This window comes from Lissotriton helveticus, chromosome 3_1 (assembly GCF_964261635.1).
Source record: "Lissotriton helveticus chromosome 3_1, aLisHel1.1, whole genome shotgun sequence".
Lineage (NCBI taxonomy): Eukaryota > Metazoa > Chordata > Amphibia > Caudata > Salamandridae > Lissotriton > Lissotriton helveticus.
Window position 1 is genome coordinate 658,496,033 of NC_136061.1, and position 15,085 is coordinate 658,511,117.

Here is a 15,085-nt window from a genome sequence, read left to right on the forward strand (position 1 = left end):
AAAAAGGAGGGAAAGCGAAATTAAACACTTGTCTAATATTACACAATTTGGAAAAGTGGGGAAGCTGGGATGGATCCCGGGTTTTCTGATATCACATTGTTCAATCCAACCACTAGATGTATTGCCTTTGCTTCGCCTATATTTACTTAAGTGTTAACCCCCCTCCCCTTCCCCCCCCAATCCCCATGCTGACCGCCACCCTGTTGGCATCTAGGCAGCCCTCTGGCACATCACAGACCAAGCTTTTTGACCCCTGGGAAAATGTTTGCGAGTACCCATGCTCTAGGGCATGGCCTGAAGACATGAATTTTGAGTTAAGTGATATATCAGTGCCTTAAAGGCTTGTTCTGTGATTATACCATGAGCACATTATTAATATGACTGAAGACCGTGCCATGCCTGCAATAGTCAAATAGCTTGCCCAATGTGCTGTGTACATGCACACAGTGCACATACCCAAGCTATACCCAGGAATATGGCCTTCAAACATGCCCACCAGCTGCTATGAATAGGACATGCTTTTCCACCCCGTTCCTGTACCTTGTCCACTTGCTCACTATAAACACATATCGTGACCTCGAGGTTCAACTCTGCTGGTACCGTGTATAGCGTATAGCTGACAATACTCCAACCTGTAGTACACAGGTCTACAGCAATGCCCATAGTTCAGGATCACCGTCTCTAGCAGCCATGTTCACAATAACACTGAGGCATAGATTGCAGTACTGAAAGCTATAGCCACCATCCATATTTTCTACCTGTCAGCTTCAAGATGTAAAATGTCCTTGCAGTCTGATGCCTTTTCTGACTTTGAAGGTTATCCTCAATATTTTGTGGCAAAAAGAGCGGTTTAAAGAGTTTGTGATTCGGGATACCTCACAACACAGGAGTTCATAGTTTCTTTCTGTGATTTCTTTTCTTCCACAGAATGAACAGAAACAACATCCCATGGTAAGAGTGAAAAGGTGGGTGGAAAAGCTACACATTCACGTCATTCGAGTTAAAAAGGGGGATGACAAGCAGCATAGCACAATAAGATGCCAAATTAAAACAAATTACAATTCAATGTTTCTGTCAGGAAAGCATATAACATGTCAACACATTGTACTCGTAGATCCTGCTCATAGGAGCAGACAAATTGAAAGAGAAATGAACGGACTTCTAAACACTGTTGTGAATTATGTGACAGCAGAACTAGTGTGTGCCTGGCAGCAACAGTGTTCAATCTCGACTTTTAAAGTCTTCTGCTTATTTGGCTGCAGTCCCTTCATTTCATGTTTTCTTTCTTTTGAAGTGAAATTAAAAGGGGCTTTTTCAGCCCAGCTTGCATGGCATACTTTCGTTTTCAAATTCTGGCTGCTTTTCCTTAAAAACGCAAAATAAAAACGGCACGTTTGCTTCTGAAAGCCTTATTAAAATATGTTATCTGGCAGAAAATAGATTTGTATGTGTAAAATACAAGCAGGATTCTGTCTGGAAATGAAAATATGTCTTGTTTATGAAGAATATCTGTGACGATGCCCTACAAATATGGTGCAAACTGTTTTTTTGGGGACTAAGCCATAAATACACCGAAAAGGTAGTCCACATGGAACAGTCATAACTACAGACATACAATTGCTAATTATACACCTATCTGATCACCCTCCATCTTCAAAAAGAGGAAACTATTCTGGAATGCAGCTGAGAAAACCGAATGTTTAGTTTATTGGCTAAGGTCCCTATTTCAACCGTAATTAGCAATTACAAGGACAGATTGAGGTTGTCCACTATATGCGTCTTTCTGTCTGTTTTGTGCCACACTGTCATTTGCTAGTCATGGGAATACCGTAGATGTGCAAAAGAGCCTACAAGTCATATCAAAGATGGCAGAGCTAGCCCCACACAGCAGCATTCTATTAAAGTGAACTTCATATTTTGGTCTGATATCCTTGACAGCTTGATGAGGACCTTCTTCAATAATACCCCATGCGCAGCTGAAGCTAGCCTCTTACCATCTTGGTGTACAGTGCACGAATCGAAGGGCTGTTGACAAGCAGGTCTGAGATCTCTCCTTTCATGTCTTCCAAGCTCCATTGAGACAGCCACGACTCAAACAGCTCTGGAGGGCCTGTGAGGAAAGAGAAGACGCATTAGGAATACCAATATGCATACTTCCACAATCAAACATTTTTGCAGGAGGGAGGGGGGGGGGGGGGGGGGGGGAGGGTGAAAAAAATCGGAGGATGCTGGGGCCCCATACACTGAGACACTAACATGAATCTGCTTTCAGCACTCATCAAGAGCCCCCCCTTTGAGTTTGAGTAACCTGCCTCATGTGTCCAATGACTTTCAAAACAACCCATCACTAACACCTTGGGACCACCACAGTCAGGTCCAGGATACCAAAGAGAAACCTTCCGTCAGTGCCTAGGGCCCATAGAGTAACTTAGAGCTGTGCCTGGTAACTGTCACAGCAACACATGGACAATTCCTGAGACACATACAACAACCTGACAGCAGTATGTATGGACATGAATAACAACTTGCCAAAGTACCTGGATATAATACACAGCAACCATTGTCCAGTGCCAAGAGAGCCAACATAACATCTGCCAAGAGGACCTGGAGAACCTGGATACCTTTACAAGTTTCCTGGCATAGGGCATCCGTTAAATGTTCTGGTCTTCATTACTCTGCATGCTAGGACTTAGGTGTATGTTAATAAGAAGAGTGGAAAAGCGATAATACAAATGAGATAATCCAGAATGGTGTAAAAGGAAAACCCACGACTATTTGAAGGTAAACTGCATGACTTGCAGTCAGTTTGCAACTAGGAGTACTCATTGCAACCTTCCCCCCGTGAAGGAGAGGCTCACTGCATCAAACAATGAGTGCTACAGTTCACTATATCAGACAATCATTTAAGTACATAAAGGCATAAACACAGCGTGTACGATCAGACACACCCTCAGTGTAAAAAGACCCACTCAGAGGTGCACTTACCATCTGGTTCGTTGCAGTAAGTGGCTGGGTCAGACTGCATGCTGTACAGACGAGCCTAAAATAGACAAAGGTGTTCATGGTAAGAAAGGACAAGAAATTTAACATTCCTAATAAACAACCAAGAGAATAAAAGAATAATTCCCCAACGTGAACACTAGGATCCCAGAACTGAATGTAACCAAAGCCTGAGAACCAGCAATCCGATTTAACAAAATCATGGGAGGCCATACCTTGGTACTGTCGTAGGGCTCTGTGCTACCGGAGGGTGTTGCCATCAATGTTATAACATCGCAGTCAATTGTTTTGTCGGGCGAAGGTGCAAATGTGTCAGAGATGGCACCAAGGAAGTCAGAGAGGCCTTTCTTCACTTTCTCTGTAGGGCCAGCAGTGTTCTCCACCTACTCAAAAAATGGCAAAAAAATTGTTTAGTGGATTTATTATGTAGGTACTTAGTGAAAACTAGGGAAGGGATGGCAAGAAGATAGTAAGTGCGTCTGGTCAAACAATGAACTGCCAGAACACAAGGATCACTTCTACCACTATAAATGTGTCATCATTCTTCTCCTGGCAACATTTGCATCTGCAACCACTTTGAACCACACAGGGCAGTAATTCATGGCCACACTGGAGACAGGTAACAGCAGTTACTCCAGGCTAACACAAACCCCACTGCATCAATAACGCCCATATAAGGTCCAAAACATGAGCTGCTGCAGACTCCAATCAAAAGGTCAAGGCACTGATAATGATCCTAATATAGAAATCAAACTGAACGAAGCAAACATCACAAACCTAAAAGGACAAATAAATGACAACCCCGGGAACTACCCTAAACAGACACCTATGCTCTCAAGGACTACGCTCCACTTTTCTTTTTCTCTAATTGTCGCATTTAAACACTCATGTAGTCTTCTCTTGAAGCCACCATATTTACCACACAGTACAAAATGTTACCACTTGCTCATTCCAGACAAGGACATGCCAAAATAAACTTTCATTTCACAGACATCAAGCAAAACTTTCACTCCCCATTCCAAATTACAGCCCACTAACCAATGAACCACAGTTTATATATTCGACCAGAACCAGCAACCAAAAGTCTCAAAAGGAAGACTGTTCATTCTTGCCACTCCCAACCACATCCTCCCACCAATACTCACTGCCAGCTTTTCCTTCACCACAGTTGCTGTGGCAGCGATTGTGCAGGCTGTATCATGCTGTACGACTTGTGAAAACTCCGTCAAATCTCTTTTGATGAATTCCAAAGCTTCCACGGACTGCAAAATATGAGAAGTGCGTCACTTAAACTATCAAACAAAAGTATATACTCAGCAAGGTAGGCAAGCAGGAGGCTGTGAACGGCTCGCCTAAGGAAGCCAAGATGTTGCAACCTGTACCTTCCAAGGAGGTGAGGTGTAAAAGCCCTGTAACCTAAATATTCCTAATAGGAGTAAGTCTTTTTGACAGGTACAGATAAAAGCAGAGAGGACAGAGACCTATTCCTTTTTTTTTATTAGTGCATAATTGACAATCAAATATCCAATTATTACAATTCATTGATAGTTAAATACGAGAACAGACAAGAAAATAGAAAGAGGGAAAAAGTACTATCATTATGCAATTTTTTTATTAGTTTAACCGACTAAACCCCACCCTGAAGTAGTTGGCCTCAATCACTCAGATTTGAAAAAATAAAATAAAGAGAACATTTGAGATTTACAAATTCTTCGAGCCATCTAGTCAACGGTGCCCAAATATGTAGGCCTTTAGATCAGGCCCGCAATCCCCTTTTTGCATAGATGGCTTTCTCAAAATTGTAATTTTTTCTGCTGCGGAAGAGCGGTGGAAAGTTCTTATATGAGCCATTGCCATTTGAAAAATATCAACAACACCTTAGTTCTTCTTCTCTTTGGCCCTCTCCAGAGTTGAAGATTTGCAGTTAGGTTGTGAATTCTAAAGAAAGTGGTGTTCTCGATCAAAATAATTTTTATTTTGATGCTGTCAGGTTGTGAAATACTAAAGGTTGTGGGGTGTACCAGGGATTGCATGGGGCGCTGTATCATTTACTTTTTCATTTCATATTGTATTTTTATTATGGGGCACTGTCATTTTTTCTTTCTACTTAAAAGTTCCTTATTTTATATGATTTTTTATAAAATGTCAGCTTCCCTTAGGAGCAAAAATGTGTGTCTTAAATAGTTTTAAAAACAAATAAATGTTGAAGCTACAGTTACAATAAAAACAGTCACACTGGGTTCCTAGATTTTCTTCAACGCTAAGAGGAAATGTGAAGTACCCAGCATTTCGGATTATCTGTGATGCCATTATCAGGGCATATCAGCTTCATGGTGCATAATTTTTTAATTAATTTGTATTACGGATCCTAGCAAACTACAACACTTAACACATTTTGGGGATGTATTGTTTACCTCAGCCATGCTCCATGGCCAGTGTTCTTGATTCAATGCAAGCCGGGTATGGCCTGCAGAGACAACTGATTGTGTCTAGTAGCCCTCTCACAAATACCTACAGGGTACAGAAAAAGTCTCCCAACCAAGCAAGGCGTAAGTCTCTATGATCATCTTCACAGACCTTTTGGCAAGCTTTTGGTCAAGATGGGCAGTTTCCTTTACCCTAAAGTCGTAGCCACCTTCATGGTTCAGATACGACCCTCTAAGCCTGCTCTGGGACTGAATGATGGAGCTATGGGTCTGCTCCGAGATGGGGCCACCGGACTGCTTTAGGACTAGATGACTGAGTTGTGGACATTCGCTTTGACTGGATAATGTCCCTGGGGCTGTGGTGAATGTGGATAACTGTGCTTGCCCTAAGATAATACGGTGAAATTGTAGATCGGTCTTTGACTGGATAATGAATGTGAAACCCTTCTACTCTGTTTTCTTAATCATTATGCTGTGGTACTTCTTAGAGTACGGATAAAAAGGTTGTGGTACTGCATTGGGAGAGGATGTTGGCATTTAAAAGAAGCGCATTGCCCTGCTCCAGAATTCAATAACGGAGTGGGCTTCTACCAGAGGTAGGATGATATACAATAAAACTCGTGCTGGTGTTAGGATGAAGTGGGCCTGCTCTTAATACAATTCAATTTTATTATGCTTGTTTAGTCAACCAGAATCACACAAACCCTACATTTATTCAGCTATATCCATGCCATCCAACTCAAACAAGAATGGCCAATATATTCCCATTCTAGCAGTAAAGTACTTTACACATAAAGGGTACACACAAAATGTACTAGAAAAATTAAACAAATTGTTGAGGAGCTTCCTGGTCAAACAAGTAACTATAATATGATACAACTGAGCTTAGTCAGCTCCAGGCACAAATGCCGGCTGTAGCACGGGAGCGTCACGGCGCGCCAAAGGCAAGCCCATCTGCGCCCGTCCACGCCCAGCCGTGCCCAGGCCCCAGTCACCACGCCCGTTTTACCAAATATTCCTCCCATGAAGTTAGACTGCTTTACTATGCCTCACTTATGCTTAACCCAGCAATTATCGCAAGTTTGCACAACAATACCATACTCCACCCTCGCAAATCGTTCCCTGAAATCATCCAGCCCACATCCCACCCCACTCAGCAACAGCATAAATGTGGGCGCACAGTAATGACAATTTACTATCTTAATACACGATCCTTAGTTAAGACACCAGCTAGAAATGTTCACTCTTTTAGACTCACCGAAACCGGGCTTACTCCCGAATACTCACCCGACATCCTGGCGGCACTACCCAATGAATATTATATTCTACAAACTAATCGCACGCCAGGCAAAATGGGTGGTGGAGCAGTGGCCATTATCCATCAGGATTTTAAATTTACTGCTCTTACCCAACTCGGCTTTCCCACAGTAGATAACATTGTAATAAAATTTGAGTATGACTTGGCCCCCTTTATATGTGTTCTACTGTACAGGCCCCCACAGCACATGCCCCTTTTTCCTCACTTGTTGGTGTAACAAATAGCAAACCTGGTAACTAACCATGGCAGAATCCTGCTGGTAGGCAACCTCAATTTCTGGGCCCACGACAAACAAGGAGGGCCGCAATCTGCTGAGCTGACTGATCTATTGAACAACTTAAACCTCACTCAACAGGTCTCCTCAGCTACATACATAAAATGGCATATTCTTGACCAAATCTGGACTATAAACCTGGCGGTTTCCGCAACATTCATCACACCTTGCCTATGGTCAATTCACCTTAAAGAACCCTGTCACCTGTAAAACTGCCACCATTGGGGGAGGGGGGGCGGCTGGCAAGAAAATGGAATGCTATTAATATAAATGACTTCCATACCTCACTAGCAAACACAGCTCCCAACTCCATACCCGATGTCAATCTCCACGAGGAAACCACCTCAGTTTGGGTCTTAGCAGCCAGCAATAAACACACCCGCTTAAAAAAGTTAGACTAACACACCGTTTTGAGGCTCAGAGGTGGTTTCCCCCTGAATTAAAACTACAAAAACTCACCTACCGTAAACTGGAAAGAAAGTGGAGACAGAACTACTTACAAGAAGAGAAAATCACTTACCTAACAGCTATGAGGAAATATAAAAAGGCGATCCTCACAGCCAAAGCAGCTCATTTTTCCTCTAGAATTTTAACCTCTAACAACAAAACCAAGGAAATATTCGCAATTGTAGACGAACTGCCTAACCCGGTTGGAGTCCTAAGTAAGTCCACACCGTCTCGGGCCCTCTGCGACTCTCAGAGGCGATTTTATCAATAAAAAAATTGTTCAATCAAAGACCGTATTCCCACACACACTCAAGTAATCTTCCCTCCGATGTCCACAAATCCTTACCCCCCTTAATCCTTCTCATCCATTGACATCCAGACCTTTCATGATCTGCTATCTAAAGTCAGATCTGGATCTCCCATGAACCATTGTCCTCCACACATTTTAAAAGCTGCTTTCACTACCTCACCGGAACCTGTGCTTGCCCTCTTGAACAACTCCTTATCTCAGGGTAGTGTCCCTAAAACCTGCGGCTGATCCCCAAACGCTGTCAAACTACCGCCCCATCTCCCTGCTCTGATACTTAACTAAGGGGCTGAAGGACCATATGGTGAAATGTCTATCTAGCTTCCTGGAACAATCCAAATTTCTTGACCCACACCAAGCTGGGTTTCGCCCAGCCCAGCCCACTCCACTGAAACTGTGATCTTAGCAGTACTGGACTCTCTATGGGAAAAGGCTGACAGAGGTACGCCCCAGGCACTTGTGCTGTTAGACCTCTTGGCCGCCTTCGACACGGCTGACCATGGTGTACTGTCAGAGAGGCAGGGATTCAGGGCCCAGCCCTTAGCTGGATCAACTCCTTCCTGAATGACCGCTCCCAGGCAGTCTGGTGTGGCCAGTTCACGGCACCTAAATGAAAAACTATGTGTGGGGTCCCACATGGCTTGTCGCTCTCCCCGCACCTGTTTAACCTTTACCTTCTACCGCTAATCAGATCTCTAAAGGAAAGGAAAGTGGTCACCTTTAACTATGCCGGCGACCTTCAACTGTTGTTCACAATTGACAACTCTCCTCAGTCTATATCGGAGTTTCAGTCTACCATGCAATTAATTTGGCACTGGATGGACCACAACCACCTAAAATTAAACCCAGGTAAGGCAGAGCTAGTCCTGACGGGTGGCACCTGCAATCCCACACTACTGGCCAAACTATTTAGGAGCCCCCTGCCCCCAATTCCTTACTCATCAGTAAAAAGCTTAGGGGTCACCATAAACAATGACCTATTCTTAAAAACCCATGTTGGCACTGTGATCTCTACTTGCTTCTCTCAGCTGCGTAAAATTAGGAAGATAAGCAGGCTACTCACCCAAACAGCTCTGATCCTCAAATCACACTTGCTATCCACCCAGCAAGACATCATGCAAGATCCTGAACTGGCTGCCATTAACTACACACAATGGCTCCACAACGCATTTAATGCGTTGGTACCACTTAAAATGCTTCCAAAATTAGAAGAACCCCATCCGCCCCTTGGTTCTCTGAGACATTAAGACTCGAGAAACAAAAGGTGCAGGAATCAAGAAAGACACTGGCGGCGAGATTATGACAATGCAGAAAAAATCCGTTACAGGGAAGCAATGACCAAATACAAACTACTCAATCTCTGAGAAAAGTAATTACTACCTTAAACAAATCAAAAAACTGCACAAGACTCTGTTAAACAGCTTTTCCAGGTAGTGACAAAGTTGCCAGGGACTAACCCCATCATAGACACCTCCCAAACTCTTTGGCCAATTTTTTCCAAGACAAGGTCAGCCATATTTACGCCAACTTCTCAGCCTATACAAAGACTGGCAATCAGACTGACATTCCCAGTGACGATAAAAGCCTTCCCAATCTCCCTGAATTTAGCTCCAGTGACGATAAAAGCACTCCTAATCTCTCGGAATTTAGCCAGGTCTCTCTGGAACAGATCATGGACCTAATCTCCACTGTCAAATCCGGATCCCCCAATGACCCTTGCCCTCCATCCATTCTGAAGTCAATCCCGGACATCATAGGTCCCAATCTAGCAAACATCTGCAATTTGATGTTCAGTACAGGCACTTACCCCTCCATCTGGAAAAAGGCCATCATCAAGCCTTTACTAAAGAAGAATAACCTTGACCCCACAGAGACCAAAAACTACAGGCCAATTGCATGTCTCCCATTACCCGCAAAACTTTTTGAAAAGGTCATAAATATTCAGCTGGCCCATTTCATTGATAACAACAACCTACTAGATGACACACAATTTGGCTTCAGAAAGGGCCATGGCACTGAAACAGCTGTCATCAAGGCCTCCGACGAAATCAGGATGGTACTTGATCACAGGGGTGCCGCGGTCCTTGTGCTGTTGGATCTATCAGCGGCATTCGATACGGTCGACCATGCCACCTTGATCGACCGTGTCTCAGCCATCGGCATCAGACATAGAGCTAAGGCCCTCTTGTCCTCTTTTCTATCTAATCGGACTCAACTAGTGACTCTCGGTGACTTCAACTCTCCACCATTTGCGCTCCCGTGTGGTGTGCCGCAAGGATCATCGCAGAGTCCGACCCTATTTAATATATACGTGTCAGACCTGGTGAGGGTCATCAAATCCCACGGTATGGGCCTAACGTCGTACGCCGACGATACGCAACGAGTGCTAGCAGTACATAATGACAGAGGGGCAGTTACGGCAAATTTTCAAGAAGGAATGTTGGCCATCAGTGCATGGATGGCAAACAACTGCCTCACATTAAATTCAGACAAGACGGAGGTGATGATCTTTGGCAATCTTTCCCAAAGCTGGTCCCCTACTTGGTGGCCAGCCGAGCTAGGATCACCTCGGTCCCCAGTCACAAAGGTTAGAAATTTGGGTGTTATGTTTGATGACAAGCTGTCATTTACATATCAAGCCAGCGCAGTTCTCTCCTTATCCTTCTATGTCCTCAAGAAGATTAAAAAACTCCTACCTTTTCTCCCAATCAGTGCAAGTAGAACTCTTATCGGTACAAAAGGGGGTGGTGATGGACGGAGCATCTGAACCAATCAAACACTCACACCCAGTCAAAAGATCTGGGTTTAATCCATCACCGTTCTTTAGCCCACTCTGCCACCCCAGTTCAGACATGGGCATATGCAAATGTTGGGATCGAATTTCGATAGACGTGCATTATTGGCCTAATATATCCAATGTAATCTCGTAATTATATAATCGTGTAGTTAGAATACACTATGATCACTTAGTAATCAATGATTCACTTTTGACTCGTATGCTCCTATTGATATAGCCGGAGCCATTTGGTTTAGTTTCCCTATATGCGAGTGCTGTTTCCCTGAAATCACGTGATTACGTTTGCTGCTCGAAACTATGACGGCAGCCAGGCCGCCTACTATAGTTGTTAGCCGGTAGCTCAAGGAAACCCAAGGTCACATCTGCCTTTCTTGTGGGATGCGCACATTCTAGCAGAGCCCGTTCCTGTACTCCCCGGGCTACAGATAGATAGGGAGGCACCTTACTGACCTGCCCCCAGAATAGCTTAGGCCTAGGCTACTAGCAAATCAATTGTGCCTTATATGGGTATTCAAGAATTTAACAAGAGGGGGGAGAGAGAGAGTCAGTGGATTCGGCCTCCCTGGTTGTATACATAAACAAAGTAGAATCCACTCAGAGTGGTGGTGATCCCAAACAAGATGGGGAACACACAGTGTTGTATAAATGCCCCTCACACACCAACAGGCCCCTTGGTGTCATGCTTCATCATCGGGGCCTTCGCACCCCTCTACGGGATGCGGCGTGCTACGACTCGCGACTGCGCAGGAGCACTTGTAAGTGAACTATGTGAGGGGGTGTGTGTCTACAAAAGTGTGAGTGAGGTGAGGTGAAAAATAGTTAAAAAATACCTGGCGCGTGGGTAAAACAAAATTTATTAAATCCCCGGCTGGTATTATTAAAAAGTGCGAGGCGTGGTTGGTACAATACTAATTAAGGTATTACAACCACTGTGAAAAGTGTCAACATGTTTCGGAACTCAGAGGTTCCTTCTTCAGGACAAGGATAGCACTTACCCTCCCATTACTCACATGTAAATGTAAAAGTGTAAAAGAATTACAGCAATGTGTAATGTACCTAGCCGTGTTAAATATATAGGTAGGTGTCGTTGCGCCCAATAGGCGATGAAAAACCTGTAAAGAGAAAGCATACATAAACACATTGGTCTTAAGATGCACAGTTACTCAGAGAAGAGATTCCCAAAATATAACCTCTCAAAGTACAGCAGGGTCATTCCAAAAAATGATGGAGCCCTGAGAAAAATGTAAAAAGAAAAAATGAAAAATAAACTCACAAGGACATGGCACACTATATACATATAAAGACACAGAATATGAACTTAGTCTCTACTCAGATGGAAATAGAGCACAAGAACAGATAGTTTCACAGCTTACTTTAGGTATTCAAAATAAAGACCTCATGAGCCTGTGCGTGTTATTGGGGGGTCCGTCTTTTCTGTTCAGAAAATGACCTATAGAAACATTAGTATATGGGATTTAATTTGGAGTAGGTAGCAAATACACCAAAGTGCCATACTCAAGCTCCTCTTTCTAACCCAAAACTCACGGTTACTGCAATGGCTAGTTGCCTGCCTTCCCTCAACGCGGCTCCGATGAAGTGAGCGTTAATCGCGTCAAGGACCCTCCTTTATATTCTGCCTAAGGCTCATTAGCATCGATTAATTGAATAATGAGACCCGGTAGATGCCCAAGTATGGACTATGTGAACCGAGGGAGTCCGGTGTTGCGCGCTCTGTTCTCGCTATACAATTGCGCATGCGCCTTCCAAACAGTTAGGGTGTCACCCGCGCATGCGCAGACAAATATAGTCACCGCGCATGCGCAAGGGATAAACACCATCGGAATGGAGACTTCGAGGTGTTTCAAGCATGCGCACTCACCTACAAATGTGGCAGGGAGGCTTGGCGATGTAGCGCGCACGCGTGCTTACTTTCCCAAAGTAACAGGGAACGAAACACACTGCATGGTGATTAACACGGCGATGATTCGCCATACATTCTAAAAGGGGTATTGGTATTCTATGTTGGAACAATAGATATACAGAGAGAGGGGTGTGGTTTTTAAACCCTGGTTGAGTTATAAATGGCCCCATTAGCTATCTGGTGTTCATAGTTCAGATGGGAGAAACGGAGTTTATGGATTATCCCATTGGTGAATGTCTCATTCAATACCCACACATACAGGTTCGTGGAGGCCCTTTGGATTACAGTTTATCTCAAGAGATTCCAAGGAATGGAATCATTAAGCCCTGTGACATCAGTGCCAAGACGGAACACCCATCTCTGTTCTTTTTCCAGAAGGCCCACATCAGAGGGTAGTTGTTCTATTATCGTCCACCGTAACTCGTTGACACAGTGTTGATGTTCAATAAAGTGGGCAGACATTTTCGTTGTGAGTTTTTTGCACCTGATATTACTTTTGTGCTCATTGAGTCTTGTTTTCACTTGTCTCGTAGTCATACCCACATACTCTTTCCCGCAGGGACACGTGATCAAGTACACAACATTTTTACTGTTACAATTCGTAAAAACACGTTGGTCCCACTTTGTCCCGTTCGAAAAAGTCAAGGAAAGGCTTTTTCTGGTGAGGTGACAATTGTTACAGTTTCCACATGGGTGGTGGCCGTGAATGCCCTGCAGTCTTGGCTGGTCACTTTTTTTGGGCAATGGTCTCGTGTGGACAAGCATGTCCCTTAAGTTCTTACCCCTTCTGTGTGCAAACAGAGGTTTTTCCAAAGACAGACTTCCGCTTGTCAGTGTGCGCCAATGTCTATTGACCAGTTTTGTCACCTGGTTTGTAACTGGACTATATGTTGTGACACATACTGTTCTTTCCCCTTTGTTGTCATTCCTTGGATTCTCCTCCAGGAGGGACTCACGGTTATTATTTCTAGCCCTTTTCATAGCCTTTTGAATCACAGTTTCAGGATACTGTCTCTGTCTTAGTTTTGTACTGAGGTCTTTTGCCTGAGACTTGTACTTGTTGATGTCACTACAGTTCCGACGTAGACGTAGGAACTGTCCGTACGGTAAGTTCTCCCTCAGATGACGCGGATGGAAGCTGTCAAATCTGAGGAGACAGTTCCTAGCCGTCGGTTTGAAGTGGGTCTCTGTTTTAAGGACGCCCGCTTGATGATAGATGTTTAAGTCCAGGAACACCATGCTCTCATTTGACACCTGATGTGTGAATTTGAGGAATGCATTCTGTGTGTTCAACCAGTGGATGAATTCAGAGACTGTGGTTTCATCTCCTTCCCAGATGACCAAAATGTCATCTATATATCTCCGCCAGGTATGAATCCTAGCCCTGTGCGGATTGTCTGGATGTAGAATCTTAGTGGATTCAAGATGGTGGACATACAAACCCGCCAGGCTTGGGGCAAAGGTGCTACCCATACTCGTACCATGTTTCTGCCAGTAGAGGGTGCCCTCATACTCGAAGAAATTTTTTGTAAGTGCTAGTGAGATGCATTCCAACACTACATTCCTGGGAGTGTGGTATTCCCAGTTGGTCGAGTGCAGTACCTCCTCCATAATTTGTAAGGTCTCATCATGTGGGAGGCTGGTATACAGGCTCTCCACGTCCAGACTGAGAAGCATTTGAGAGGCGGTATCAAAAGTTTGGTTTTGTAACAGTTGGAGTACCGCTTTGGTGTCTCTCAGGTACGTGTCAGTGGCCTGTACGATGGGTCTCAAGAAGGCATCGGCAAACTTGGATAGAGGTTCCAAGATTGACGATATGCCAGACACAATGGGCCGTCCAGGAGGATTGTCTAAGTTTTTATGCACCTTAGGAATGGTGTAAAAATAAGGAGTACGTGGATTGTTCTGAATTAAAAATTCAGACTCTTTTTTGGTTATCCAGTCATGTGCAAGAGCCTCTTCGACCATACCCCCTATCTGCACTCGTAGTGATTCAGTGGGGTCTTCACTTAAGACCTGGTAGTTCCTCTTGTCAGAGAGCAGTCTCCTGCATTCTGTGTCATAGGCCTGGGTGGTTTGGATAACCACTGCCCCACCCTTGTCAGCGGGTTTGATAGTGAGATTTTTGTTTTGCCTCAATTCCTTGATTGCCTCATTTTCCAATCTGGTCATATTTTGAAATATCTTTTGCTTGGTTTCTAAACATTTCAGTTCTTGCATTATGGCTTTTTCGAAGGCCAATACCTCCACCGGGAGTTGGTGATCCATCGGTGTAAAGGTTGACCTAGGTTTCAAACCTGTATCTGAAGTGTCTGTAGCTGGTTCCTTGTCTTTGAAAAAGGCTCTCAGCTTAACTGTTCTGATGAAGTCCTGCATTTCCTTGTGCAGTAGAAAGAGGTCTGGCTTGTTGGTGGGAACATATCCCAGACCTTTGTTGAGCACCTTGTTTTGCAATTCAGTAAGGGGCCATGGGGTGATGTTAATCACTAGGTCCCCCTGCTGCTCGTAGACGCCTGATTCGCCGTCATGCTCCTTGTCGACATCCGTTGGTCTACCTCCTCTGGGGGGTGCCAGTTGACATTGTTGCCCTTCTTG

At 44.2% G+C, this 15,085-nt stretch overlaps 1 protein-coding gene and 1 long non-coding RNA gene across 3 annotated transcripts in view; both read right to left on the bottom strand.

The window, feature by feature from the left end:
- BSDC1 (BSD domain containing 1) overlaps positions 1-15,085 on the bottom strand; it is a 257,488-nt gene that overhangs the window by 213,589 nt on the left and 28,814 nt on the right. For both annotated transcript variants that reach the window (XR_013608698.1, XM_078680725.1), the window contains exons 3-6: positions 4,146-4,262; positions 3,216-3,383; positions 2,986-3,040; positions 1,995-2,110 (exon numbers count right to left, since the gene is read on the bottom strand). Coding sequence is in view for 1 of the 2 variants with exons in the window: in XM_078680725.1 (XP_078536851.1) it covers positions 1,995-2,110; positions 2,986-3,040; positions 3,216-3,383; positions 4,146-4,262 (456 nt within the window). In the remaining variant the exon portion in view is untranslated. The remainder of the gene's footprint in view (positions 1-1,994; positions 2,111-2,985; positions 3,041-3,215; positions 3,384-4,145; positions 4,263-15,085) is intronic.
- Positions 11,628-12,165, bottom strand: LOC144824698 (uncharacterized). Its single transcript, XR_013609066.1, has 3 exons — positions 12,115-12,165; positions 11,943-12,019; positions 11,628-11,681 (listed from the first exon to the last, which is right to left on the bottom strand). It is a non-coding gene; the product is annotated as an uncharacterized LOC144824698 (long non-coding RNA).